The 27,512-nt window shown below is 38.9% G+C and overlaps 2 protein-coding genes across 7 annotated transcripts in view; one reads left to right on the plus strand and one right to left on the minus strand.

Moving 5' to 3' along the window:
• Positions 1–3,741, minus strand: part of EFCAB11 (EF-hand calcium binding domain 11) — a 58,359-nt gene extending 54,618 nt beyond the window's left edge. For 4 of the 6 annotated variants that reach the window (XR_006415393.1, XM_044436875.1, XM_044436874.1 and 1 more), the window contains exon 1: positions 3,628–3,741. Coding sequence is in view for 3 of the 6 variants with exons in the window: in XM_044436875.1 (XP_044292810.1) it covers positions 3,628–3,708 (81 nt within the window). In the remaining 3 variants the exon portion in view is untranslated. Of the gene's footprint in view, positions 1–3,619 lie in introns of all 6 variants that reach the window. The other 2 variants (XM_044436876.1, XM_044436877.1) reach the window with 2 other exon arrangements.
• Positions 3,742–3,969: 228 nt separating this feature from the next.
• Positions 3,970–27,512, plus strand: part of TDP1 (tyrosyl-DNA phosphodiesterase 1) — a 30,339-nt gene continuing 6,796 nt past the window's right edge. The window contains exons 1-13 of the mRNA XM_044436184.1: positions 3,970–5,189; positions 6,770–6,813; positions 7,873–7,928; positions 9,515–9,611; positions 10,488–10,522; positions 13,992–14,084; positions 16,173–16,343; positions 16,751–16,829; positions 18,663–18,848; positions 19,323–19,371; positions 20,323–20,389; positions 23,558–23,665; positions 25,131–25,233. Of these exons, the coding sequence (XP_044292119.1) occupies positions 4,658–5,189; positions 6,770–6,813; positions 7,873–7,928; positions 9,515–9,611; positions 10,488–10,522; positions 13,992–14,084; positions 16,173–16,343; positions 16,751–16,829; positions 18,663–18,848; positions 19,323–19,371; positions 20,323–20,389; positions 23,558–23,665; positions 25,131–25,233 (1,620 nt within the window). The 5' untranslated portion in view covers positions 3,970–4,657. The remainder of the gene's footprint in view (positions 5,190–6,769; positions 6,814–7,872; positions 7,929–9,514; positions 9,612–10,487; positions 10,523–13,991; positions 14,085–16,172; positions 16,344–16,750; positions 16,830–18,662; positions 18,849–19,322; positions 19,372–20,322; positions 20,390–23,557; positions 23,666–25,130; positions 25,234–27,512) is intronic.

Below are 27,512 nucleotides of genomic sequence, written 5' to 3' on the forward strand. Positions count from 1 at the left end.
CCAAGGGGGAAGCAAACTGGGGGGGGGGGGGAGTTAGTGTCCTCTTCTGCTGACAAACTCATGTTAGTGTTCCCTGTTCACTCACTCTGACTGCTTGCTCTCTAGGAGTATGATTGCTTATATCCAATAGTCCCTAGCCCAGCTGGAACAGCTTTCTCTCATCTGCTTAACTAGGAGGCAGGAACCAGAATGCAGGGCGATTTGAGTATTAGGATTCTTCCCCATGTGAATGAGTCCCACCACTTCTTGTTTCTGCTGTCTCTGATATTAGACATAGCAGCGGGGGTTGGGACTCATCCTGTAACCTCAAAGATTGTAGCAGGGAGATGTGGTGGGGTTGGGACATGCCTGAGCATAGGGAACAGTCCCAACATCTCTGCTTCTATCTCAGCTCTTAAAGGGTAGAACTTGGCCTTGCAGTGAGAAGTGGCTGTTCTCCCCAGCGTGAATCAAGTCCATCCCAGGCTGTCATCCGTGCTGCTAGTTATGATCTAAGATTAACAACAGCTGGGCTTTCACTACTGCCACAAACCAACAGGGGATTCCCTGCTGCTATCTTCTAACTCAATAAAAACTAAAAACTCAACTGCACAGATCTCAGTTGTTCAGGAATACACAGCACTGCAATCCTGTGGTCCACAGACAGCAGCTTGAAGGGCACAGGATGTTTTGGATTCCCAGATCTGAGGCAGGAAAAGAGCTTGGTGCTGGGAATCCACCCTCCGGTGGTCCTCTCCTCTTTACAGCCAAAACCCTGTGCCAGCTCCTTCCTCAATGTCATAAGGAAGGGGAAAAAAGGTCATTCTGGGGGGCAGGGATAGGAAAAGATAGACTCGCCCAGGATACAATGTATCCTGGAGGCAGTCTAGCTCCTTCTCTCCCTGAAGTACCATAGCTTGATGCTAGAAATTGACCATCCAGCGGACAGGCAGAGTGAGAACAGCAGGGAGGTGAAGACCTCCATATTCCTCCCACCCTGCATAGGATGCCGATGGTCCTCTGCCTTTGGGGGTTCAAAGGCATCTTCACTGGATTGTGTCTTTAATGTACTTTGAAGGCATATAAAATTAAATAGTACCAGAGACTAACAGGGGATTATATCATTGGATTTCTCATTAAGCATTAGAATCAGTGACTAGATGTCTCTGCTTGTTGGCCTTATAATTGTTACAGCCTTGTGCATGAATATGCATATGAAATAATCCAGTCAGAAATGAATAATAGCAGACCACCTACTGATTATCACTAAAAGAACTTTGTGGAAAGAACTGTTAATGAAATGCATGAAGCAATTATCATGTCCTGGAAACACACCAGGACTACTTTTAGAGTTTTTGAATAAACCCTGAATGAATCAACTAATAGCTGTTGGTATTTTAATGCTAGATATCATTTATAAAAATATCAGAGATAATAAACCCTTAACAGCAGGTGAACAAGAAGCAATTCTCACATCCTAGACAAGCAAAACAAAAGAAAGGGATATCTGGTTCTAAGCACTGACTTATATTCCTTCTAATATTGGTACAAGTTGAATATGCAAAACCAAAACAAAATTCCTAACAGAAATAATAGCTGAGTGAAGACTTTTCCTGCATAGGCAGCTTGTAAGAATGTATTGGAACAAACATCTTTCCAAGGTCTAAGGTTACCTTCCCTAACTGGGTGCTTGTCAGATGTGCTAAACTATAATTGCCGTTATTTAAAGCTATACTTTTATCCACACATATTGAAGAATAAGCCTCATTGAAAACAGTGAGATTTACTGCAAAGATGCAGAGCATAGGATGGTTGTGTAGGTCATGTGAATTCTTTGTAAAGGTTCTCAGAATTTTCTTTGAACTGTGATGCTTGCATGACAGTGCACCATTAATCATATAGTAGGAAACTGCCAAACAGTTATACCATTGATTAACTGATTATTTGATGAGTGGATGGTGAAGCCAGTAACAGACCAACATCCCAATTACAGAACATGAACTGAATTTCTCACATATAGAAAATTTTGAATCCATGGTTCCAACAGGATCAAAGTGAGACTTTTGTGATTATGTTCATGAAAGTCATCTGATATGAATTTATTATTTTTTGTAAACACAGTTTTATGAACAGCTCAATATCAACACTGCATTTCTATGAATCTCTTATGTTCAGCCCATTTTCTCAGCATTTTCAGATATCGCACATTTCTTTCTCAAAGCACAGAAAATACAAGAACTATGTGAACACCCTGAGTTAGATCCATAGGATTAAGGAAAAGGGAGGCCAAAAAACTGATAATGAGTGAAGACGGGGAAAGGGAAGTCTTTAACTATCCTTTAACTGTCCCACTAACTGACTTTCAGGGAGGCCTTCAACAGAAACATCCTCAGTGACATACACTAGAAAGTAGATAAGGGAGTACTGCCAATTCTTCTGGACCTTTCCTCAGTGTTTGACACCATATCTATTTTGCTAATACAGGATAGGGCTAAATGCTCTAGAAGGTGGTATAAGGATGGGGAGTCATTGCATGGACCTCAGTTACTGACTTATGAAGTTTGTCAGAGTTCCATCTTAATCCCTTTACTTTTGAATGCCTACATAAAACCAGTGGAAGAGATCATCTGGGGTTTGGGGATTGCTTTTCAGCATTATATACATGACACTAAGCTCTGTCTTTTTTCTTCAATTATTGATGCTTTAGAAACCATGAACCATTCCTTGAAAGCAATGAAGAACTGATGCAGAGTAAAAAGGTGAGGATCAGTCCAGAGCAGACTGAGGTCCTAATGATCACCAGAAAAATTAATCAGGAACTGGAGTACATGATGGTCTAGATGGGCATGCACTTCCTCTGAAAGATCATGTTTACAGATTGGGGTGCTTCTGGACTAAGCATGTTTACTGGATGCCCATATGGTTCCTGTGGCATGCAACAACTTGGGCCAACTTCACTTGATATACCACTTGTCCAGGAAAGGGCAAGTCTGGCCACAATGATTTTCCAGTTTGATTCCCACAATGCGTGGTCCTTGTACATTGTAGAACATGCTCAAGGAGTGTCTATAAAGTGCATGTTGCACAAAATGCTGTAATTATTGCTTTCTAGTATATATTCTATAAATCATATCATGCTGCTCAAATGCACCAGCTTCTCATTTGTTTCTGAACCCAAAGCAATGTGCTGGTTCTTACCAATAAAGCCTGATGCTGCATGATGAATCCAGATTATCTAAACATGCACCCAGATGAAATTGCTGACTGTAGGATATCCATTCAAATGCGCGAAAAGCAGTAAAATATCTAATCCACTGAACAGTGGTTAGTCAGTACTCATAGGTCTTGGAATTAAGTCTCTTGCAACTGTTACGGCTCTTGGAGTCCGTTTTTCCTGTTCCTGTATTATCCCATAATGCAGAAATATAATTAAACCCGCATGAGTGTACATTTTTACCATATTTTTCAAAAGGAATTATTTCCCATTGGAAAGAGGACACCACAGGACGGGCGCACATATGAAGTCCCCTGGATGACCCTCTCAGCCTGACCGAACAAGGATGCTTTGAAAATTAAAAAAAGCCGTGTCCTCGACCTGAAGGTCTTAGGAAGAACGCTGCGATATTCGCCATCCACTCACCCTCGTACCTTAATCCATCGCTTCCTAAGATGTTCTTTGCCATCGCGGCTCCCACCTTTCTTCTCCGTCTTTTCAGAAGCAGCGCACATTGCGAACAGCGGCAGCGCCTCCAACCGGCCCGAACTGTCCCGTAGCAACCAAGCCACGCCCACGCAACTTCCCCTTGACAACCAAAACAGCCCCTCTTATTGGCTAGAACGGCGAGGAAAGACGCAACGGTAGAAATAGGCGGGAAAGAAGCCTTAGCCTCTCCCACCACCGTTCGGTTTAGTCGGCGAATCATTGGTCGCCCTGAAGTATCAATCGGGCTTTCAATTGGAGAGTTTTTGTTCCCCGGAAGAGGAGGTTCCCTTCAGGCGCTTTTTTTCCCCAGGCGGTGCTTCCATGCTGCCTTGGCCGAAGGCGGCTGGCGTAAAGGAGAAGTGCTAAGCGAGGAAGATTGTTTTCCTCCTCCTCCTCCTCCTGCTAAGGCTCTTTTAGGATTGACTTCGTATTGTCTTTTTCCCCCCTTCTCTCAGGAACTGCGGCCTCCTCAGTTGTTTGGAGAGCTGAGGCTGCCAAAGTGTTGAGGACAAAAGGAGCACCAGAATTTCTGTTACAGGAAAAAGCGTCTCAGCCACTTTTGTTCCGTTTTAAGAGAGCCGTTGTCCTGGACAGGAAAGGGAGGATTTCAAGTTTAGAGAAGGAGTTCAGCACGACACCTGCCATCTTGCTTAAAAAGGAAACGAGTTGAGACGACTTTTCAAGCTTTAGTCCAGTAATTGCACTAGTTTACCTGCAGCAAACCTTCAGGATAACTGGTGTGAGATTTCCTGGCTCTTAAGGGACTCTTTCCTAGTATTTTCCCCTTGAGAAGGAGGAGGGGGAAGGCGCGTGTGCACGAGTTCCAAATATAATATGATGCTCTTTGGATGGCTCTGTAGGAGTATGTATAAAAAATAGAAGGTCCGACACATTCGTGAGAAAGTGGAAGAAGTAGGTACCCTACTCCCTCCAGATTATTCTACCTCTTCCCTAATTTTTTACCTATCACCTATCATGACTCAGGAAAGTGAGCATGGGAAATGGACAGTGTCAAGTAGTGATGAGAGTGCAGATGAGCAACCTGGTTCTGAGAAGCCATCCACCTCTTCAATGCTACCTGCTGGGGGAAGTGAAAGTGGGGTTCCCCATTACCCTTGTTCAGAGGCCAGAAAAGCTGCTGTCAAGAGAAAATCTTCCCCTCTGAAATATAACAATGAAAGCTGTCCAAAAGTGTCTCCAGCCCTCAAACAGAAGCCTTCTCAAGAAGGCTTAGGTTGGTGCCTTTCAAGTAGTGATGAAGAGGAAGATTTCAAAGAGCAACAAGGGAAAGGAGAGGCAACAGCCAAAGTCACCCAGGAAGAATGCTGGGTGCCTAAAGAACCAGTCACAACTCATAAGCTTCTACAGAGTCACAAATCTGCAGCACCATCTGACAAAGTACAGGACACTTGGGATCTGTTGAATGGAGGGAACCCTTTCAGATTCTTCCTCACTAAAGTCAAAGGAATTAAGTCAAAGTACAATACTGGAGCTCTCCACATAAAAGGTGAGTAATATTGAGGCAAAAATGAATATTTTGGGTGCTACGTAAGAGTTGGTACAATGTGATAAAGGAAAAAGACGTGCATTTGCTGAGGCTACTTCATGATTAGAAAATTCATGAGTCATGCATGTATGTCATTTGATATTTCTGTGTGTGATGACTGGCATGTGAATGTGTAAATGGACTCCATTGAATAGCATGGCAGGTGAAATGATATAAATGTACTGTCATATCTGGTATTGTATCTGTGGTGGATCATCCACACATAAAGTTGAAACCATCAAAATACTGAGTGCAACTAACCAGTCACAGAAGAGAAGGAAGGGACCAAGAATGCCATCAGGTCCAGCCTCCTGCCATTGCAGGACACCAATTTACACCATCCCACTCAGATGACTGTCCGGTTTCACCTTGAATTTCTCTAGTGTGGGAGAGCCTATGATCTCTCTAGGCAACTGGTTCCACTGTTGTATTGTTCTGACAGTGCACAAACCTTTCCTCTTACCTAGCCTGACTCTGGCTTGTCGCAACATGAGTTGATTATTCTGTGTCCTACCACTTTGGTATGAGCAAGAAGAGATCATGACTTTCTTTGTGACAGCCTTTCAGGTACTTATAGAGGGATATGTCCCCGCTCAGTCTTCTCTTCTCAAGGCTGAACATGTCCAGTTCTCTCAGTCTCTTCTCACAGGGTGGGTTTCCAAATCTTGGATCCTTTTTGTTGCCCTCCTCTGGATCCTTTTTCTGCATCTTTCTTAAATCTTGGTGACTAGAACTAGACACAGTATTCCAGATGAAGTCTGACTAGTGAGGAGTAAAGGGGAACTACTACATCTCTCGATTTGGTACTTCTGTTAATACATCCCAAAATAGCATTTGCTGTTCTATAATTCCAAGAGATGCTTGGTTGAAGGGAACGCGTGCAGGGCTTTCTTTATAGTGGCCCTTCAGTAGAACTATCTCGGAGTGTGCAATGCAGTGCATGCTCAGACAGAAAAATTCTACAATTCCCAGAATTCCCCACCAAGCATGTTATTTTTAAAGCTTGTTTTTTATAGGATGGATAAAAATGATTTTTAAAAAATCTGAGCTTTAACATTTAGATTTTATTTTTAAAACACTGAATGAGCAATTAAGTTTATCTCATTAAAATATCACAGTTATAATTAAGTCTCACCAAACATGCCAATTCTAGACTTAGTTAAATATAAATGAATTAAGCTGCAAATGCATGGCTGGTGGAGGAATCCAGGGAATTGGAGTGCTGGCTGAAAGCTGTAAGAATTTTCTTTGACTAAACATGGATAGAAATATGCCCTTAATGGCCATCTCATACTTGTGCGCATGGGTAGAAATTCAATCAGATATGGGTATTCGTTTAACCTTTTCATCTCATGAAAGCAGTTCTATGGAAAATAATTATTGGCTCTGTTTTTGAATGTTCTCAGCTTTGTTTTCTGTTTCTCTGACTAGACTTACATGAAAGTCTTGACTTTGACTTATGAATAATATTTGTAAAATAAATTGGCTGATACCAGTTTGAATAAAAATGCATACTTAAATGTTCCTAATTTTTATAACAGATATTTTGTCTCCCCTGTTTGGATCCCTTGTATCTTCTGTTCAGGTAAGTTTTGTATATTTATGTTTCTCTTTTTAAATACACAGATGCATCAGTTGTTCATCTACCCACTGAAACTGAGACTGTTTGAAACAGTCTTCTGGGGATGTATAAGAAATGTAGCTGGAAATGCATAAAAATGGTAGCTGGTCTTACTGGTACATTAGAAAAACTCCAAAACCTGTGGTAGAATGTTGACCTTCATCATGGTTGCAGAAATTGTTTATTTCGCTTGTAATCCAGGTTGGAGATCCTGGCTTTCTTGTATCCAGATCATCTGGGATTTATAAATGAAGAACAAACTTTTGTTTACAATCCTGGCTTTTAAGGAGCACAACAAGCCAGAATCCTCAGTTTGGACAATAAGTTAAGCCTTGGGTTGCTTAGGTGCTTACACTAGCGGAGGTTTCCCAGAATCTTGGCATATCACACTGTATGAACATAGTCACAGTTTGCTTTTCTGCATTAATTTTTTTGCTCATGCAACAAGTGTTCCTGTAAGCAAAGGAAGAATCTTTCTCCTCCCTTGTTCTCCAGTTTGCTTCATTTCTCCATTGTCTTTGGAAGCATTGATGCCTGTCCCTCTTCTACTAGGTCATTTGGAAGAGACTAGCTTGTTGGAATTTAAGAGACTAGTATCCTTTGGTGGCTGGAGGAGTGGGGAAGTCAGCTTCCCCACTTCTGCAGTCAGCATGGAAATGCAGGACATTAACATTATATTTTTAAATTACTTAAAATTAAAAAAATCACAGACTAGTAATAGTTGTGAGCTTATTCACACAGCTGAATGAACATATAGAAATAAAATCTTAAGTACAACTTGTATTTTTCACATTGCCTTTATATGGGAGAGCATTTTTGCTTAATATGTATTTATATGTTCATAGATGCCATGATTAGGAAATAAAGATATCTAAACTGTTGCAAAATAGAATTCAGACTTTGGTGGAGGTATCTCATAGAATGCTATCAGTCAGGAAACATTGCTCAGTACTTAATGCTGTAGTGAAAAGGTATTTCTCCCTCCATTTCTAATGATTATTTCTTTTTCTTTTCATGGCCAAGTTTAACTATTGTATAGATGTGGAGTGGCTTGTGAATCAATATCCAAAAGAATTCAGGTACATGTGCTTATGAATTCAATCTCACAGAACATCATTGTTCTTAATAAACATTTTAACAGCATAAAAATGATCTAGACCTACTTCATATGTCTGACTTACACTGTCTAGTGTTTTGTGTAATGGGCAGCACAGTCCAATGAGACTGCACAGAACCCTCTGAACTTAGAGAATGTGGAGCATCCTGTGTATTGTGGTATGAGCAAGGTGGTGAGGGTTTCCCCCGTGCTCTTCCCACCATGTGTGAGGAGATGAGATTGTGGTGTTGCCTGGACAGTGTTGTGTGCTGGTGGAGTCTGTCTTCTCCCTGTCTTCCAGAACACCTACAAAAGCCAATCTTGCAGCTGGTCCATTTCTTTCAAAGTTGGCCGAGAGTCCCAGCTCCATCCTTGGAGTAAGCTTTCAGGGTTGCAGCTGGGGACTCTTCCAGGCATAGGATTGCTCCCTGAATTTCTCGTTTTAATTATTATCTTACTGAAATTTCTTATTTTAAACAATTGTTACTGCTTTTGGGGTAAGAAAAGGTGACATAAGAATCTATCATCTTTGAAGAATGGTGCACACATTTTTGCTTTCAAAGGCCAGTTCCCCCCCACTCACATTCATTTTACTTTGTTATATGTACCGTTTCTTATAACAATATGGTTGATATTATTAAGTTTTTGCCTAAATACTGGATTTAAGCTCAGGTATATGATGTATTTGTTGTTAGGCTGAGGTTTGTTCGTATAATAGGTCTGAACATATTTTTCAAACTTCAAACATTTGTGAGCTATTTGACAGCAAAATGAAATGGAAATGTATGATCTCTTAAATAACTGGACAAATCCCAATTATATCAAAGTGCTGAGTTCTCAAGACATATTTAAGTGTTTGAGAAACAAACTAAGGAAAGCTGACTTGGCCAGCTTAATTTTTTTTATTAAAACTAGAGGTCAGAGTCATGTTTCCTATCTCTTAAAACCAACATGGCACCTTTTCACCGAATTTCATGAATGGTCTTAAATGTGTAATTGTATGTTCAGGGTTCTCATGTGCTTAACTAGAATAACTTTTTATTTCTGAAGTGTAGTATAGATTTAATGTTCTTGATCTCCTAAAAGAAAGTTCAGTCTTTTTTCCATAAACATGGTTATTTTCATTGTTACAAAAATGTAACAATGTAAGCCTTTTCATGGAAATGCTTTAGGCAATATCATGCTGGCAGAGCTCCAGGAAGCTAACTTTCCTGCACTCTCCTTTTCCTCTCCTCTTCCCCGGATAAGTGCCTTCTGTAAGCAGGTCCCCTGACTATCCAGCAATTGGTAGGGGACTCTAGAGGCAGCCATGATGAGCAGAGGGCAGGGAAGTTAATTTCTTGGAACACCCTTGCACCAGTGCATATATTGGCTTTACAAAGTTGTGCAACTCTGGTTTATAACAGGTTTTTAACAGTTATCCTTGAAATGTGTATAATAAGGGATTGGTACATAAGGGGAACACGCTTTCAGGATATTTCTTTTCAATAAAATATGGATAGTTCAACTAGAAATTTGTACTGATCTCGTTTCCAGTGAATTGTCTAATAAAGTTTGCTTCATTCTAAGGGACAAACCTTTATTAATAGTCCATGGTGAGAAACGGGAATCCAAGGCTGAGTTACATGAGCAAGCATGTCCATATAAAAATGTCCGCTTGTGCCAGGTAATTGTTCCTCTCTTCTTTCTATGACAAAAAATAATTCTGTACTGTAATACACCAATAGTGTTTTCTAGAAAACATATTTATGATACAATTTCCTTTAATCAGGTATTTTTATTTGGTCTTATGTATTTAAAGCAAGGTTGAGGTGGCTGGATGAGGTCACCGGAGAGGTGGGTGTGGGCTTGGGTATACTCTTGGGGATGATGGAAGACCTGGAGAAACGTTGTCCATGGAGTCACAAAGAGTTGGGTATGACTTTGTGGCTGAACAGTACAGAATTTAAAGCAAGTATTTGGAACCCTTTAGTCTCACTGCAAATACTTAATTAGCTGGTGATCTGCAAATACTCCTTTAATGTCCTTGCACACAGGTTTATGTGTCATGTACTAATTGGCATGAATATTTGCATGATTCTGCTTACATGAGTTTGTATAAGTGGAATAATGTACCTGAATTAACTTTCCCTTTTAGTAGGCATTGATGAAGTGAAAGAACTCACTATTTTCTCCTACTTTTTCCTGCTCTGCTTGGTTGTGTGAGCATCCTTCCTCTCGCACTGCTTTGTAATAGGCTGTGCAACACTATAGCACCTCCTAGATACAGCCTAAGAGACAAAGCTGACATGTAATAATTGGTAGTACTGAAGTGAATGAAAAAACTGTAGAAATTTTATGTACAATTATGTAGAACTATAGAAATGCAAAAATTATAGAATTTCATAGTGACCTGCATTTGGTAAGGAAGCTATTGTGCAATTTGTGTGAAGGCCACCAGGGAGCAGTAAAATAAAGCAAAATAGAAATTCTTGAGCTATTTACCCTATCATGGTAAAGTTCCTGTACTGGATATTTGTTAAAAATGCCATTCTTGTTGTAGGCGAAGTTGGATATTGCATTTGGCACCCACCACACGTAAGTAATTTATAATATCTGGGGGAAAGCCAATCATGGAAATACCTTCTCAGTTATCATCATAAGTGCTATTTATATATAACAAAGTAATTAAAAGCTCATTCTTTCATGGCTAGATGCTGGCTTTAACTAGAATCCAGAAAAGCCCATATATGTATGCAAAAATAGTTCCATGCACACACATAGAAGTTGACATCCCTTTCCTTATTCTGGTGACAACTCATCATGCTTCATGAGGCTCTATCCCTGCAAACCTTTGGGGAGAGCTTCTTTTGGAACAGAGGAGCTGAAAAGACCTCATATGATATGGTATGTAGTCCTTTAGACCTTGGCATTAGTATTTTGAAAACCACAGATACCAGCAGTAGCTTGTAGTTTGCTTAAAGTAGCTTTGTCATCTGTGACGAAACGTACACAAACAGTCTGTAAAAGAGAGAAAATGTTTTTAAGTATGAATGGCTTGAAAATGTTGTATCAGATGCAATAATAAAACAGATGTATGACTGTATATAAAGCTTGCCAATCAATCTATGGAAGATACCTATCTAGGACTCTGTCTTCATGTTCTGATCCTTTAACAGCAGGCTCAGAAATTTAGGTAAATCTATTTCCTTGATGAGCAAAAGCTGTGGGTGGGGTGTGTTCACTTGTTCAATAAGGAATGAGGCAAAGGAAATTGACTTTCAACTCTTTTACAGCCTGTCATGCTTACTAATCTGCCTAACTATTCTTATCTACATTTGATAATTTATGGCATGTTGAGGGGCACAATTCAGAAAATCCAATCACAGGAATGACCTAGGCAAGGAAGCCTTCATCAGCTGGAATACAATAGCTTCCTTAGATGGACACATGGTTGCCCTGTAGCTAGCTGCTTGTTAGAATTAATTGGTCTTTTAAATATCTACTTTAAGTTGCATGTTGGGTAGGATTCCTGTTGTGCTGTGCATTAGCTTTAGACTTCTGAGTCAGCTCATATTTTCTGTACACAGCATTGAACAAAGAGTGGTCCTGTATCTCAGTGGAACATGAGAATGTGCTGCAAATCTCATTGGACTTCTTGTCAGTTTCATTCAATCCAAGAAAAAAATACAAATCATTTAAATCTAGAAAACATTACATATTGCAACCAGGAAATACTCATGAAAAGAGTACTAGAACTAGTACATATCTTTTTCCCCTACCCAAAGCCAATGAATGGGGTAGCTATCCAGTTGGCCCTTTTTTGTACTGTTTTGGGAGCCATGTATATAAAAGCAATAAATGAATTATAGAAAGGGGAATTTTGATTAGTATAACAGTTGGTGTAATTGAATATTGCAAACACGCCTCTTTATTGGAATAAAGTTTAAGTATTGTCATATGTTTAGTTGATAGAAAATGATAAATATTTGCTGAAAGCTACTTGACAGATGGCTTTTCATAAATTAACTCCTGATGGTAAGCATTTCATATCCACTTTGAGGGCCCTCAGGCCAGTTAGTGGAAAATAAGTCTAAAAATAAATAAATATTCTAAATTATTTTTGAAATTTTCTCTCTGTTTAAAGAGTTGTTTTCTAAGCCACATTTGGAATTCCTGTCTGAGCAACTTTGATCCAAAGTGCCCTTGGGTGCATGGTGGTAGAATCATTGTTCTTTGATTCCTGTCTTTGTTAGGATAAATTCTGTGTAGGTAGTTTTAATACAGTAAGGGACATGCAAATCTTTGGCACTTATCATTATTCATTTCCTTACCATTCTTTAAACAAGGTATACTTGCAAAAAAAATCAACTTTGGCTCAAAAATCATATTATAAGTCTTCATTTTTTTGCTGTGTGCTATGAGGAACACTTGGTTAATTGCTTTATTTTTTAATTTCATGCACTTAAGAGTATTAACAATATTATGTGTCTGTGAATGAGTCAGCAATGTGAGCCAGGCATATTATTTTCATGGTACATGTTCATTCCTAAGTACCAGTTTCTAAGGCAACCTAGCTCTTCAGGGGAAGTTACCCACCGTAACAGCACACGTTTTCTGTTTAGTGTTCTGCTGTAATTTACTTAATGAAAATTTAAAAATAAATGACACAGAATATATGAAATGGGCACAAAGAGGAAATGACACTGTTAGACCTAACATGGACATTTACACACATGTGCATGCATGTATATGTGTAGATGGCCATTTTATCTAAAATCTATATAAACCACTTTTCAAATTATTAGCTGTTCAGAGACAGCTAAGCAAGTAACACATTCAGACAGACATCAATGTTGGCATGCCTGCATGACTCCAAATGCAACTATTGCTAGTTTTTGTTACTGCAGGATGAATTATTCAAAAATCTTAGCAGTGGCTAACAATAGAGTTGAAAAATGCATAAAATACCTTATTTCCCCTGTTTTCCTGCGACAGTTTTATGGTCATATGTGAATGAGTGATTGATTGTCTGAGTTAGAAACATAAGCCAGAACCTTGACTGAAATGGATCTAGGTGCATAATAGTTGAGTGTTAAAAGAAAAATCTTCACCATAATATATCAGTGGATGTCCTATAAGTTTTTAAATGTACCATTGTATGAACAAGATGTAATTAGATATTTTCAAACATAGACTCTCCAGCAGATGAGGCCTAGAAATCTCACCCCATAGTAGAAATACTTGGTCCCTGATGTGCCACCTTAATTTTCAAGAACAATTATACATCAAAGGTTGTGTGTTACCAGTTTTACTGACAGAAAACACTGCAATAAGTTAATATTAGATAAGTCTTAAGGAAAGGTGCCATGGCACTAACGAAGTCTAGAGCCTGAAATGAGAGCAAGACATAGAAGTTTGACATAACTGATTACCCAGTATCACAGCACACTAGCAGCAGTGACTCTGTCCTTTTCTTTCCATCCTATAATATACTTTCCCCAGTGTCTCAGAATGCAAAACTTAGTCATGTCTAGTGTGAGCATTGATTAGTCATTTACCTGTTTTGTTTCTGCCATCTATCTATACCGTACCCTGCATGTCTCACTTAATGTTGGTTTCCACAGAAACTGAAGACTACCACCTTTTTTGGTAGGTGGTTGCTCACTACAAGACAGACACTTCCCCGCTCTTGCTCTTTTCAAGCAGGATTACAAGCTTGGCAGCACTTTTGTTAAATTAGACCCTAATATAGCTGAGTTGTAAAAAGCCTTGATTAGTAGGCCTTCATATCCAGTGCCATATTCTGGGTTATCCTTATGCTACTCCTGTATGGTGAATGCACTGATCTGTGTAAGACATGTTTGCGTACATGTGTATAAGTATCAGATCCAGACATTTCCTGAGTTCTCACAAAATGCTTTCTCCTACCTAGTATATACAGTTTTATGTACAAAAATATCCTAATGATGCTAATGATATCTTTTGAGCTTTGAGTTTTGTCTAATTTTTAAGGTACCTTGCATTCCCTTCCTGTAATACTTAACAGCAGTTCTGTTTTGTGTAGGAAAATGATGTTGTTGCAATATGAGGAAGGCTTTCGAGTAGTAATACATACATCCAATCTTATTGAAGATGACTGGTACCAGAAAACACAAGGGTAAGAATAAAGTCTGCATAATTTTTATTTCTGTATTGCCAAATAGCTGACACTCTCTGAGACTTTTACAACATTAAAAGTTAACTTGAATAGCAAATGTTAGAAAAAGGAAGAATATAGTCAATGAGCTAAATCTTGCCTGACTACCACTTGTTTTAAAAAATCTTTGACATGGATGTACATGTAAAATTTCTAAAGGTTGTGTGCAACCTCTCATCCTTCCAAAGGCATTTAATATTGTGACTTGTGGCTACATGTCATTGGTAATTTCCTCTTTAATGGCTTATGGGACACCTTATTTGCCATTCCGAAACACATTTTTTTCTCTTTTTAAAAGGGAAGAAAGAAGATGTTGAGGTGCATCTTGTACAAGTGAAGTTCTTAAATTGGTAGACACCATCTAGGTTCATAAATATATTTGAATAATACCATATGTGATTAAGATTTCAACAATTATAGAAAATGGTCAGTTCTGCTGTATCATATTTATGGATATAACCATTGGGAACCTACTTTATTTACTTCAGTATCTCAGAGTCACCTAGGTGATGGATACTTGGGTCAGGCTGCCCAGAGTGCATACGCATCATTAAATCTTCACTTGCTACAGAGAATAGATTCCTGATAAATGTCATTCTTTATTAAACGTTGCTCTTTTGTTAATTTGATGCGTAGAAAGTAGGAGTTAAAGTCTGCTCTAAGCCTTTCAAATACCTTTCCCTAAAGGAAAATTATAGTAAAGTTATGTTAAGAACAAAGAAAATGTATCACATACTTAGCTAGAAGGCTTTTAAACAATAGAAGTGGTCTTTCACAACCAACCACAATATAGTTTGTACTGAAAATGTGTCTATATAGCAAGCAAAGTTTATTTTTGTCCATTTACTTTATTGCATAATGCTTATATTGTACATGAAGGTAAAAGTGGCATTTTACTATGCTATCTATATAACGTATCACTTATTTCTAGTTGCCTTCTTGTATCTGTCTTTAGAAAAATCTGAGCAAAGGAACTACTTAGCTAGTACTTAAAGTGTGTATAATTACCACAGATCACAAACATTTTCCAAATAAGTATTTTGGATAAGTGTCCTTCTAATAAGAACAAAATTATGCCAATTTTCTATAATCTGAACTAACAGCATAAATTATATAAATGTTGCCTGATCTAATTAATCATGTTTTGACTATGCATATAACTCCCTTTGGCATTCACAGAATTAATTGCATTTCCTGTGCTGGTGTAGGTCTCCACTGTAACTGTTTAAAGGAAGAGGAAAAATAGTGGAGCCCTGGAGAGGAAGACGGAATAGATGCAGATGCAAGAGAGCTTGCTTGGGGGTTAGAAGGGGAAAGACAGAATTGGGTTGAATTTCTGTCTAAGTGAAAACTACTTTAAATTGGCACAATAGGGAAAATGTGGGAAAAACATTATACTCTCCATCCAACAACTTCTTTGTGTTGTGATGTTGGGAGCAAACCTCAGACTTGTGTGAACTGCCACTCCCTCACTCTGTGTAGAATGGAACATCTGAACCAGGACAGGTCACATTCCCTTGAATAGGAGATCATTCTGACAGAGATACTTTCTGTATGAAGGTCTAAAGACTGGTTGGAAAGCACTCATCTGAAGAGTGCTTAGTTTATATCTGGAGCACAGGAAGTGTTCTTGCTTCCAGAGTAATAGGGAGAGTGGCTGTTGCCTTAACAGATGTATGTGGCTGGACAGAAACCAGAGTTTCAAAAGTAGATTTGGTAATCATTACTGGTAATGGAATATGCCATGACTTTTGCTGCATTGAGTTTAGGGAAATATTGAGGAAAATACTGGTCATACTTACTTGTTCAAGAACTTTCAAATTTATATTGTGCTTTTTACAACAGTTGTACAGCGCACAATAGGCTTTCATGGTTTATGTTTGTGTAGAGATAATGCTATTTAATGGTGATACAAACATGTTTGAGCATACAGCTTTACTTCTTCTTTGAAAAATGGAAGTGCCAGAGTTTTATTTAAAAAAAGAATTCTCTAGTCTCCACACAGTCATTTGGTAGTGCTTCAGTGATCTTTTCACTTTTATCTTTTAGAATATGGCTGAGTCCTCTGTATCCAAGGCTACCACCTGGATCTGCTGAAACTGATGGAGAATCTCATACCAATTTTAAGTCTGACCTAATAAGCTATTTGATGTCTTACAATTCTCCTACACTCAGTGAATGGGTTGAAGTAATCAAGCAACATGATTTTTCAGAAACCAGGTATATAATTTGAGTTATGTTATCTTCCTAAAGACTTTTGATAAATTGCTTCTAACTTCATTTTGTAAACTCTGTCTGTCTGTCTGTCTGTCTGTCTGTCTCTCTCTCTCACCAGTAGAAGCAGGTGCTTCTGTTATATTGAATTTGCTACATAGTGCTGGAGATGCAGTGTTGCTTAATAATTGCTAAACCTTGCTTTTATTAATGCTTTCAGGATGTTCAAGAGAGATAGACTGAGACAAATAAAAGGCAATTACTTCTAAAAAGTTCTTTCTGTTCATATTTGAGCAATTTAATTTGGAATGTAGTCAGTAGTATCTTTGCATTCTAAAGCACAATAATAATGCAATGTTGTAAGGCACCCTCATTTAACATTGTATATACATTTTATGTATATTTTTATGTAGAGTATATCTTCTTGGGTCAACTCCAGGTCGATACCAGAACAATGAAAAAGAGAAATGGGGTCATCTTAGACTTAGAAAGGTACTGGATTTTTATGCCTTTCATCATTTCTTTCAGTCTAAGCATATACTGTCTTACTATAAATTCAAAGAATCATGGAATTGGAAGATATCTAAAAGGTTATCTAGTCCAACCCTCTGCCATTGCAGGACTGTTTGTTAACAGTCTCTTTTGTAGGTAGTCATTAAACTTCTGCTTGGAAATCTCTAACATCTGCCACTTTTCAAGGCACTCTTTCTCACTTACAGACAGCTTGAAGCACAAGGGATTTGGTCCTAATATTTAGTAGAAATCGTCTATCTTATGTAACAGTGAATAAGCACATCCCATTTTCACTGTCTTTCTTCTAGGCTTAATGTGCCAGCCTCCTTCAGCCTTTCCTCATTGGACCTGTTCTCCATGTTGTTCGTATTCCCTCCTGCATTTCCTGGTGGCACTGGGAACTGACATGGAAATAAAAATATACCTTAAATTATTTCTTTACAGTTTTTCAGAGTGGCTTCACATCCACACAGATTGTGAAGTGGCAAATGGTATGAGGTTAATAAAAATAAAACAGTAAAAACAATACATTAAAATGTTTAAAAACAAAATAACACCAAGACCATGACTGTCAAGCAAGAAAAAAAACTTCCAGGCATAATATTGTCTTTAGCAGGTGCCAAAACCAGCACAGTCTTGATGCCTGCCTGACCTCCCTAGGCAGGGAAGTCCATAGAAATGGGGCTGCTACACTGAAGGCTGTTTGCTGTGGGTCTGGGTGGAACCACTGGGAGAATGACCTCCAATGATCTCCATGATCCGGCAAGTTGATAAGGAAGAAGGCGCTTTCTCAGTTATCCTGTTCTCAAGTGATTCAGGGCTTTGTATGCTAGTACAAAAGCCTTAAAGTTTGCCCAGTTGTGAATCTGTAGCCAATGCAGTTCTTTCTCTGCATTCTGCACTAGCTCTAGCTTCTGCAGTGACCCAAAGGGGGCAGCCCCATATAGAATATGTTGCAGTAACCTACTTTTGAAGTTACCAGTGCTTGTTTCACTGTGGTCAAGCTATTCCTGTCCAGGAGAGCCCCAGCTAGCAAACCAATTAGAGGTGGTAAAAGGTACTTCAAGGCATCGCAATCAACTGGGTCTCCAGTCACAGCAGTGACTCTAGGTATATCCCCAGACTGTGAAGCTCATCTTTCCCAGAGAGTGCATCCTCATGCAGAACAGGTGATAATTCTATCTTCCTGGCCCAAGAGCCACTCATCACTGATCATTAGTTCATTGGCCCTCATCCAGCCCATCACTGAGTCCAGACACTGATCTAGGACATGCACAGTCTCTCTTGATTCAGTTGTCCCAGAGAGGTAAAGCTATATGTCTTCAGCACCGGAGATGAGCACCGTCCCCTAGATTCAGACATGACTGGACTTTAATATCATGGGGAACACTTTACCTTTTTTAAAAAAATTAATATGACTTCCCTTTTTTAAATAAATATGGAAATAGGTATTTAGGGAGACACTATACACATTCAGCACAAATATATGCAATGATTCTATTACAGAACCAGGGTGGTATAGTAGTTAGAGTGTTGGACTGGAACGATTAGCCTAACCAACCTCACAATGTGATTATGAGGGTAAAATGAAGACTATGTAAATCCCCTTGGGTTCCTTGTAAGCAGGGAAAAGGTGGGATAAAAATGTTTATATGTGATATGCTGCATAAATAGCTAATCAAAGAGCAATGTCTTCATAAATGGCAAACCTTTTGTCATATGTTGCGTAATCAAATCACTTTGTTTAATTTAGTTTGACATGCCAAAGGTAGTAATGTCTAATGCTTTTCTATTTCGTGTCTCTCTCCACAGCTTTTGAAAGAGCACACAGAGCAGTTACCTACTCAGGATTCTTGGCCTATAATAGGACAGTTCTCAAGTATTGGATCAATGGGAGCTGATCAATCCAAATGGCTGTGCTCAGAATTTAGAGACAGTTTGGCCTGTCTAGGAAACAGTGTCAAGACTCTAACAAATCATGATGTTCCCATTCATCTGGTATTGGTTGCTTATTTTTCTTTTCAAAAAGATAAATATTTCTTGAAGTCATAGTGTTGAACCTTGCTGATATTTCAGGGAGGCTCCTAGGTCACTTTTACTTCACTCTTTTTAGAAAGTGGAATCTGAAAAGCTTACTTAGTTCTGCTAAACTTTTCCAAAATTAGTGCTGTAATTTGAGGGTAGGGTATAGACTTAAGGTGTGATCCTTAAGGGCATGCTGGAAGTTGGGAATTGTAGGCTTTAACCATTCATAGAATTTTATCCTTAGTCATTCTTAGAGTAGATCTATTTAAATCAATGGGACAAATAACTCCTGACTGCATATAAATCAAACCCAAAATGTTTGTGTATACCATGTTATTTGAAGACAATTTTTGAAATGAATAAATCATATAACGTTTCCAACTTTATATAACCTCAATTAATTACATTTATTATAGCTAACTTTGGTGCTACATATCTTTTGTTTAGGTTTACCCAACTGTGGACAATGTGAGACAAAGTTTAGAAGGATATCCAGGTAAATATATATATATATGTGTGTGTGTATATATCCTTCAGGTAGAATATTGAAAGTGAATAATAGATGTTAGACTCAACAAGGTGTTTCTTGGAAATAGTTTCTAAATGTTGTTCAGTATTTTAAAAATCTTTATTCCTCCTTTTGACCCTGCTAAAGTCCCCTTAAACTCAGACTGGACATGCAGCTCAAAAGCATTATACAATAATATCTGCATATATTGGAAACATAGAAGTCTGAAATAGAAATCCTTTGCAAAATTCTACCAAATCTGTTTGCAATTACCTAGGGGGGTCATGGGTTCTCTTACATTGGAGGTATTCAAGAGGCAGTTGGGCAGTCATCTGTCAGAGATACTTTAACTTCAAAGTCCAGCTTTGGGCAGAGGGTTGGACTCAATGGTCCTCTAGGCCCCTTCCAACTCTACTAGTCTACAATTCTGTTTGTAGTCAGAAGCATGTTGTTGTTTTTCTTGCAGCAGGAATGCTGTGGTCAGATATAATCACTCGCCTTTCCATGTTGGACACAGTCCAATAAGGCTGTGCTGAACCTTCTGAACTTGGAGGATATGGGCATCCTATGCTTAGCAGAACTGCACAGGTCCTTCAGGCTCCTCCATGCCAAACATTTAGATGGGGCATTTCACCCAAGTTTTTGGCTGCAAAGTGGGTGGATAGGAGCACAAGGCATCATCAGGGCACCAGGATGCTGTCATACCTGCCCATACCTAAAAGCCCATATGTGAGGTTGCTCTTGTGACCTCTGAGCTGCAGTCAACATGGTTCTTTCCATGCTGGCTATGAAGGTGTTCTGAGTTCAGAGTCCCAGCTCCCACCTTAGAGCATGTTTCCAAGATTGGAGCTCAGACTCTGAAAGATTATACTGCCAGTGACATACTTGTCCAATGGCATACTTACGTATAAATAATTTATTTTTTTCTTTCTCTTTAAGCTGGGGGCTCTCTTCCATACAGTATTCAAACTGCACAGAAACAGCTTTGGCTGCATTCTTATTTTCAGTAAGTGAAATGACCTCTTCATGATGAATGACATTCTGTTTTCTAAAAAAAGAAACTACAGTCTACTGGCACTTTTAAGACTAACAAATGTACTATAACATAAACTTCTTAAGATGTTTTGAAGAGCAATTAAATGTGTAGCAGATGGCATTTATGCAAACTTTGACATATAAGTAAGGTGAATGTAGGAGTTTCCATTTTAAAAATTCACTAGATAATCATTTTTCAGTCCCTATCCACCACACAGAGAATTCTTTTTCTTTTTACTTGACTGCTTTCTAGCAGTTAACACTCAGTGGAATTCTCATGTTCCAAATCTTTTCACAATCATGAATATAGCTAACTTGAGTCTAATGAGCTCAACCCAGGAAGGACCAACATTCATTGAATTACAGCTAGAACTCAAACAATACCATGTATCCATGTGGGAATTTCTTCATTATCACTGGAACATACTTTTCCAGCTGCATCCCGTCATGCTGTGTCATATCCCAGCATCTGAGAGTAATTGGAGATAGCATAAGAGATTGCACTGGGAAGGAGGGGCTAGAAAAGTTCTAGGGTGTGTGTTTGGGTGTGAGAGAGATCCAAGTGACCCTTCCACCCTCTTTGGATTCTGGCTGATCTGGTATAGTCAGTTGCCACTCTTACAATCCAGCATTGCCAAGATTGACACCGAAAGCCAACAAAAAACGAATCTCATATTCACAGAATTGGCTGAATATGCCCTTGATTGCACATACTAGTCAACAGACAAATAACAGTGTTTAAGTTGTCATTTGAAGCTTCCAAATGCTGTTCATGAATGATATGGAATTAGGAGTAGGTAGTGAGGTGGCCTTGTTTACTTATGACACTAAACTTTTTAGGGTAGTTAAAACCAAAAGGGACTAAGAAGCTCCAAAGGGATTTCTGCAGGCTGGGAGAATGGGCATTAAAATGGCAAATGCAGTTTTAAAAGGGATTGGACAGATTTATGAGGGAGGTGGCAATTAGCCTTGCAGGCTATGTGCAGGAGGAGGTCTTGCACCCATCCTGCTTGAGGGATCCAGTGGGCAACTGGTTCACCACTGTGTGCACAGAGTGCTGAACTAGATGGACATGTGGTTTGATCCACCATGGCCTTTCTTGTCTGCTTATGTTCAGAAGCAGTACTGTGCAGTGCAGATCACTTCTTAAACATGCATAGTTGGTCATTGTCAGGGTCTACATGTCTTGAAATAGGGAATAACCCTAAACAAACAAAACTCCTATAACTCCCAACAACCTCCAGTCAGCCTACTATCTGAAAATAGCAGATTCATAAAATATTTTAGGTTAGTTTTACAGTTTCATTAGAAAAGAAACTCTATTTTATGCATCTTAACAAAAGAGGAAACATGTAAACATGTTAGCTTTTAGAGTTCCACATGTTGTTTTACTACAGCATACTAATCTGTCTTGTGTTCTGTTTAAAAAATGATGGGGAAATATATTTTTAGGAAGAAACTGTAACCATTCTGCCCAGGCCATTGTCAGGTCCTACTCCTTGGGATTTGGTGTAGATTGCTGCTTTTCATGGTATAGAACAAAAAGCTAAACCAGGTATAGGAAATCTGGTTCCTACCAGATGTTTAGTACGACATTTCTCATTAGCCTGAACTAACATGACCAGTTTTCATGGATTATAGGAGCTGTAGTCAAAACATCTGAAAGGAACCAGACTGTCTGTCCCTGGCCTAAACTAAGCTGAAAGAGACTTCATCAAACTAGTCTACCCTGACAATAAGTCATGGTGAGATATTTGTTTGTATGCAGAACAGACAGAATCCCAAATAACGGTCTGGAGGCACATGAAGCCACCACCTGCCAAAGCCAAGCTGGTCTGCGTCTGCCCATTACTTGAAGGAGAACCACTTGAGAACTAGGTGTAGCCGTTTGAGTTCAACAGTGGAAGCAGGGGTGGCCAAACTGAGGCTCAGGAGCTGCTTGCCGCTCTTTGAATTTATTTTGTGGCTCATGGCTTGCTGTCTTCACTTGCCTCTCACCACCCACAGTCACTGCCTGTGGGCGCCCACTTGCAGCACTCAAACATCTGACATTTACCATATGTGGCTCTTCTGTTGAGCAAGTCTGGCCACCCCTGTAGTATACAAAATAAATAAATAAACCTCCAGTGCACTCCACAGATGATCAAGCTAACTATGACTTCTTCTCCATCTCATTCCCCCTTGATTCTCCAGGCCATATCCGAGAGGACTTTGCAGCTGAAATGCCTTGTCTCCTCTCTCCACTGTGATTATGAGTCTGTTTGTGCTCACTATGGTTTTCTTCCCTTTCAACAGGGAAGTATACAGATGTCCAAACTGCCTTGTCTAAATTCCTGCCTTAAACCCCTACCTTTGACAGCTGTTGAAAGCAATTTTTAGTGCAAAGAGGATAGGCCGTACTTTTCCTCCTTTCTGAGCACCTGGAGTTTCAAGAATAACTGGGAAAGTTGAGCGTAGTGAGACCTGTTGTCAGGGAGGATAGTCAAAATCCTGAGGGTTGCTCTGAAGGGGGGAAAAAGGCAACTGCCTACCTTTGATGGGCAAAGATCATTCTTGCCTTTGCTTTCCCTTGACAGCTTTCAGGGAAAATCATAGTCAAGCATAAACCTATTTGGATCCTCTCTAAGTCAACATCCAGGGCTGGTTCCTGCAGGACATTATACATGTGCACACATCTGCAAGTCCAGCTAAAATAATAAATTTTTAAAATACCAAACTTGTTTTGCTTGTTTGAAGTGCAACTTATTTTTTAAAATGTCACACCAGTGATAGTCCCTCTACAGCACTTTGGAGAAGCTGTCACTAGCCATGGCACCCATGAGACCCCCAAGATCAGCAAGAGGTCTTTTGCTGCTCTTGCCAACCATCCTGCTTGCCACTTCTCTTTATTCATTGTGGGATCAGTGGCTTGGGTTCAGATGACACAACAGCCATCACAGGTAAAACTCATGGATTCTCAGAGTGGCCTGTTGGCAAAAAGCAAGCCATCCTGCAGGAAGCAGTCTTAGTATGGATGACAGTCCATCACAGCTACTTCCACGAGAGTTGTTGTGCCATGCAAAGAAGGGTAATGTGAATATGAAACCTCATTATTTATGGTGTAACCTGAAATTCCCTGTCCCTTCTTTAATCATTTGAGCAAATGGTCAGCTGAAACTTCAGGACGTAGCCATGCAATGCCACACATTAAGACTTACATGCGAGTATCTCCCGATTTCCAGAAGATTGCATGGTTTCTAGTTACAAGGTAAGTTGTCTTTTTTTTACTTCTTCTCTTGCCTTCTGTAAGGCTACTTCAGTGGACTGAAGAGTTTTATTTTGAGCAGTGTTGTGTGCATTCTGGAAAATTTTCCTAAGCTAAAATTAAGGTAATTTTGATCAGGAATTTTTCAGTTTGCATAAAGAAATTTTCTGGTGCCCTAGAGCATGACTGAATTTAGCATGTTTATTTTACTTATTGCATTTGTATTTAGCAAAGAAAATTTTAAAAAAGTTCTCCATGTTGTCTTTTTGTGTAATACATGCCACAAGTATTTAAACGTGAAATTTTGTGGGGAAGAATTAGAGCACTCTTAAATTTAAATGTTATATTATGTACAGATAGTTATTGGAATGTTTATAAAAATTAAAGAGAATAACATGTACTTCCCTTAACTGCAACTTACGGCCCTCATTCATTGTCTGGGAAGCTGCAGGACGGGCCACGGGATAGGTCAGAGTCGCAGCCCTAACCTTGGAAGAACAATGTGAGGTTGGAGTTGGGAGCCCGCCCTTGGAGGGCCTTCTCTCTGCCCCCACCATTGGCACTATTCTTTCTACTCTGGTTGGGCTTTCTTTGAAAACGGTCAGGAAAACTGTCTTTGGACCTGGGGTGGGGTTGAGGGTGTTCTGTGGGCAGGGGAGAGGCAGGCCACTGCTGTCTCCTGAAGAATCCTGGCAGGAACTTGCCCTCTCTTCATGAGGAGGGGGAAAACATTTAGACATCTGCAGTCTCCCCACCTTTCCTTGGATGCCCATAAGTCTTCAGGTTAGGAGGGGTATGGGCAATCCAGTGAATCGCATCCTTAAACTTCAAATGAGAAGAAAGATACTGCAACCCACTGACACAATAATAGATTTTAGCACCCCCGAATAACTGTACATGATATGTTGACAACCATTCATATACTTTAATAGAGGTCAGCCCTCTTCTACTGAGTTGTTGCAGTACCTTCAGGTTCATTGTTACTGCTTATTAGTTCTGTTGCACAATGAAGCATGCATGTATTTCTGTGAAATATAATACTCCCTTACTAGGGTTAATCACGTGAAAAATATTAATTGCAACTTTGAAACTGACATGCTTGGCTTGCCTAATAGTGTATCTGCACTTGGCATCCATTGATGATAATTAAACTTATGAATGTATTTTTCCTGTGGGAAAATAAACACTGGAAAAGGTTCTAGACCATATTGCTGATTTTGGGTCACAGAAATGGGTTAACCCCCTTTCATTCCATTCAGTGAGTATTGTCCTTTCTTCTCTTCTGAAAAATCAGAATTGTGTTCCAACTACAGTAGTAAAAGTTCATATCCAGTAAACTTGAAATATTTTGTAAAGGAAACCAAAACACTGAAATTTTTTACATGCTACTTTCTGTATTCTCTACATAAGAACTTTTGCTTTGAGTACCCCTGAGCACAATTCTAATTTAATTGCTGTTTTTCTCTAGTGCGAATCTTTCTAAGGCTGCTTGGGGAGCTTTTGAGAAAAATGGTACACAGCTGATGATCCGATCATATGAGCTAGGAGTTCTCTTTCTGCCTTCAGAATTTGTGAGTTCGACTAAACAGTGTTACTTGTAATGAGTACAAATGGAGAACCCTTTTTAGCCACTGGTCAAGAACATAAGCTTCAGTATTGAAGCTTCTTTTTCAGTATTGAAAATGTTAAGAATATTGAATATTGTCAAAGAAGGTAAGATGAGTAGCACTTTTCTGTGCACTGCTTACTTTCCAAGAAAACAATTAGTTACCAGGCATCACATAGGTACAAATAATGGTTGCATTGACTTGTAATATTCAACCATGGGCTACTGCTAAAAAAACGAGCCTAGGGCATCATTATCCACATTTTTGCTACCTGTGAGCACATAGAGTGATTATTTCTCTCACACATTCCTGATCAGAATCAGGTATAGGCATGGTGGTTGAACTGAGCTGTGGGTTCTGTTTTTGTTTTGGCGTCCCTTGAGTATTCTGCAAGAATTTCATTTCAGTATTGTAGTCATACAAAGTGTAATAATTTAGAAACAGTCTTTCCCAACCTACTTCTGTACTGGCTGGGGATGATGGGAGTTGTAGTCCAATGAATCAGTCTTTTATGACAGTGATAGAATCATAACATGTTTCCAAAAGGTGGCTTGTTTTGCCTTGGTATACCATAATTTTGAGCAAATTAAATGAGAGGCCTGATTCTTGGAGGCATGTGTCCATAGAGCAAATACAGAGGGTATCTCTTCAACTGTTTACAAGTTGCTTGTTCCTGAAACAACATAAAATCTGTTAAACTTCAGATACTGACCCAAATGTGGATCAGATAGGTTTCTATATCTTTCAGGAATAAAAATCAGGATGTTTAAAATATTCTAAGTGAAAACAGCGACACTGCTAGCTTCAGTTACATTTCTAGACTATTATTCTGGGGAAAGAACAATAAAAAGGCAGAAAATGGATGGGAGGGAGAAGTAACATAGTCTAGAATGAGTCAGCTAAAAGAGTGTGATATTGGATTAGCAGAGACAAGCTTGAATGCATCGTTTCCGTGAATTCATCTGAAAAATACATTTCATGTTTTTGTGACATCATCATAAAGGGACAGTTTAGATTAAAAAGTAATAGTAATTAAAATTAAAGATAAGCATGAAATCCTAAATAAATTTCTTTCTTTTTTCTATGTTCCCTTGAATTGTCTTTAACTCATGCAGTTATGGATTCTGGATGGCAGGGGGTAATAGCAATGATTTTTAATTGGACAGACTACCAGCTGCTGAACTATAAGTAGGTTATTGGGACAGTTATTTTTATAGATGACACATTACACTGAGATTTTTCTCCTCAAACACCTGATGTCTTTACCAATCTGAGATAGGAAACAATAAGAATTTTAGCATTGGGTGATACATTGTCAGTCTATTTGTCTATCTTTTTAGCACACTAAGAAACTGAAAAAGATGATGTCCCTGGTACAACAAACAACTTGTATCTGATTTAGAAAAAGTGATTTTCCTTATCATACCTTAAAGCTATGTTTGTATTTTCCAGTTAAACACCTTTGTAAATGAATGTGGGGCAAGAAGCAATTGCCCCAGGTACCTTAGTGGCAAGCTAAGGCAGCCACATTGGCTCTTGGTTCCTCTTTTCAATTCATTTGACCTTTAGGATATGATGTGTTAAGCTGCCCTTGTGTTCTCTTTCAGACTTGGGCCAATATCCAGAAACTCCAGGCTAGCCTTTTTGTTTGTCCACACCAAATGACTTCGCTAAATCTTGCTAACAAAGCAACAGCAGTTGTTGAGAGCAGTGATTTCAGAAAATTTTCCACTGCTAAATTTTTCCATGAAATCTTTGTTCATATCTAAGCAAGCATTGTTTCTTAAAATGGATAGCATACCATGTGGACCTGCTAAAAAGAATGGGTTGGCCTTTTTCATTGCCTTTTTCCCCCTCAACATTTAAACAGTGTAAGCAAAATGTATGCTTTTCAGTTGTCCGGTCTTCAAAAATTTACAAGCATTCCAATAAAAACATTTCCCAAGTAAAGCTTTGAGTTTGAGTATAATAACACTTTGAACTGCATTAATAAAATATTAGTTGGATTGGTTTTTCACATATATGTTTTTCTTTTAGAAAAGCCAGTGAGATTTATATAGAAAAATAATACTAACATGAGAGGCTTTTAAAAGTTTAACAAAATAAAGCATGCTAAATTAGTTTCCAGTTTATTTTGTGCATTGGAATCTTTCTAGAAGTTTTCCTGATGCAAAATCTGGACAACCTATATGACTAGTTAAAAGGCAGCTCCTTCCCAGCCACTTCCTCTTTCAGTGCATGTT

The sequence above is a fragment of the Varanus komodoensis genome, unplaced genomic scaffold, assembly GCF_004798865.1.
Source record: "Varanus komodoensis strain SLA01 unplaced genomic scaffold, ASM479886v1 scaffold3, whole genome shotgun sequence".
In the NCBI taxonomy this organism is placed as follows: domain Eukaryota; kingdom Metazoa; phylum Chordata; class Lepidosauria; order Squamata; family Varanidae; genus Varanus; species Varanus komodoensis.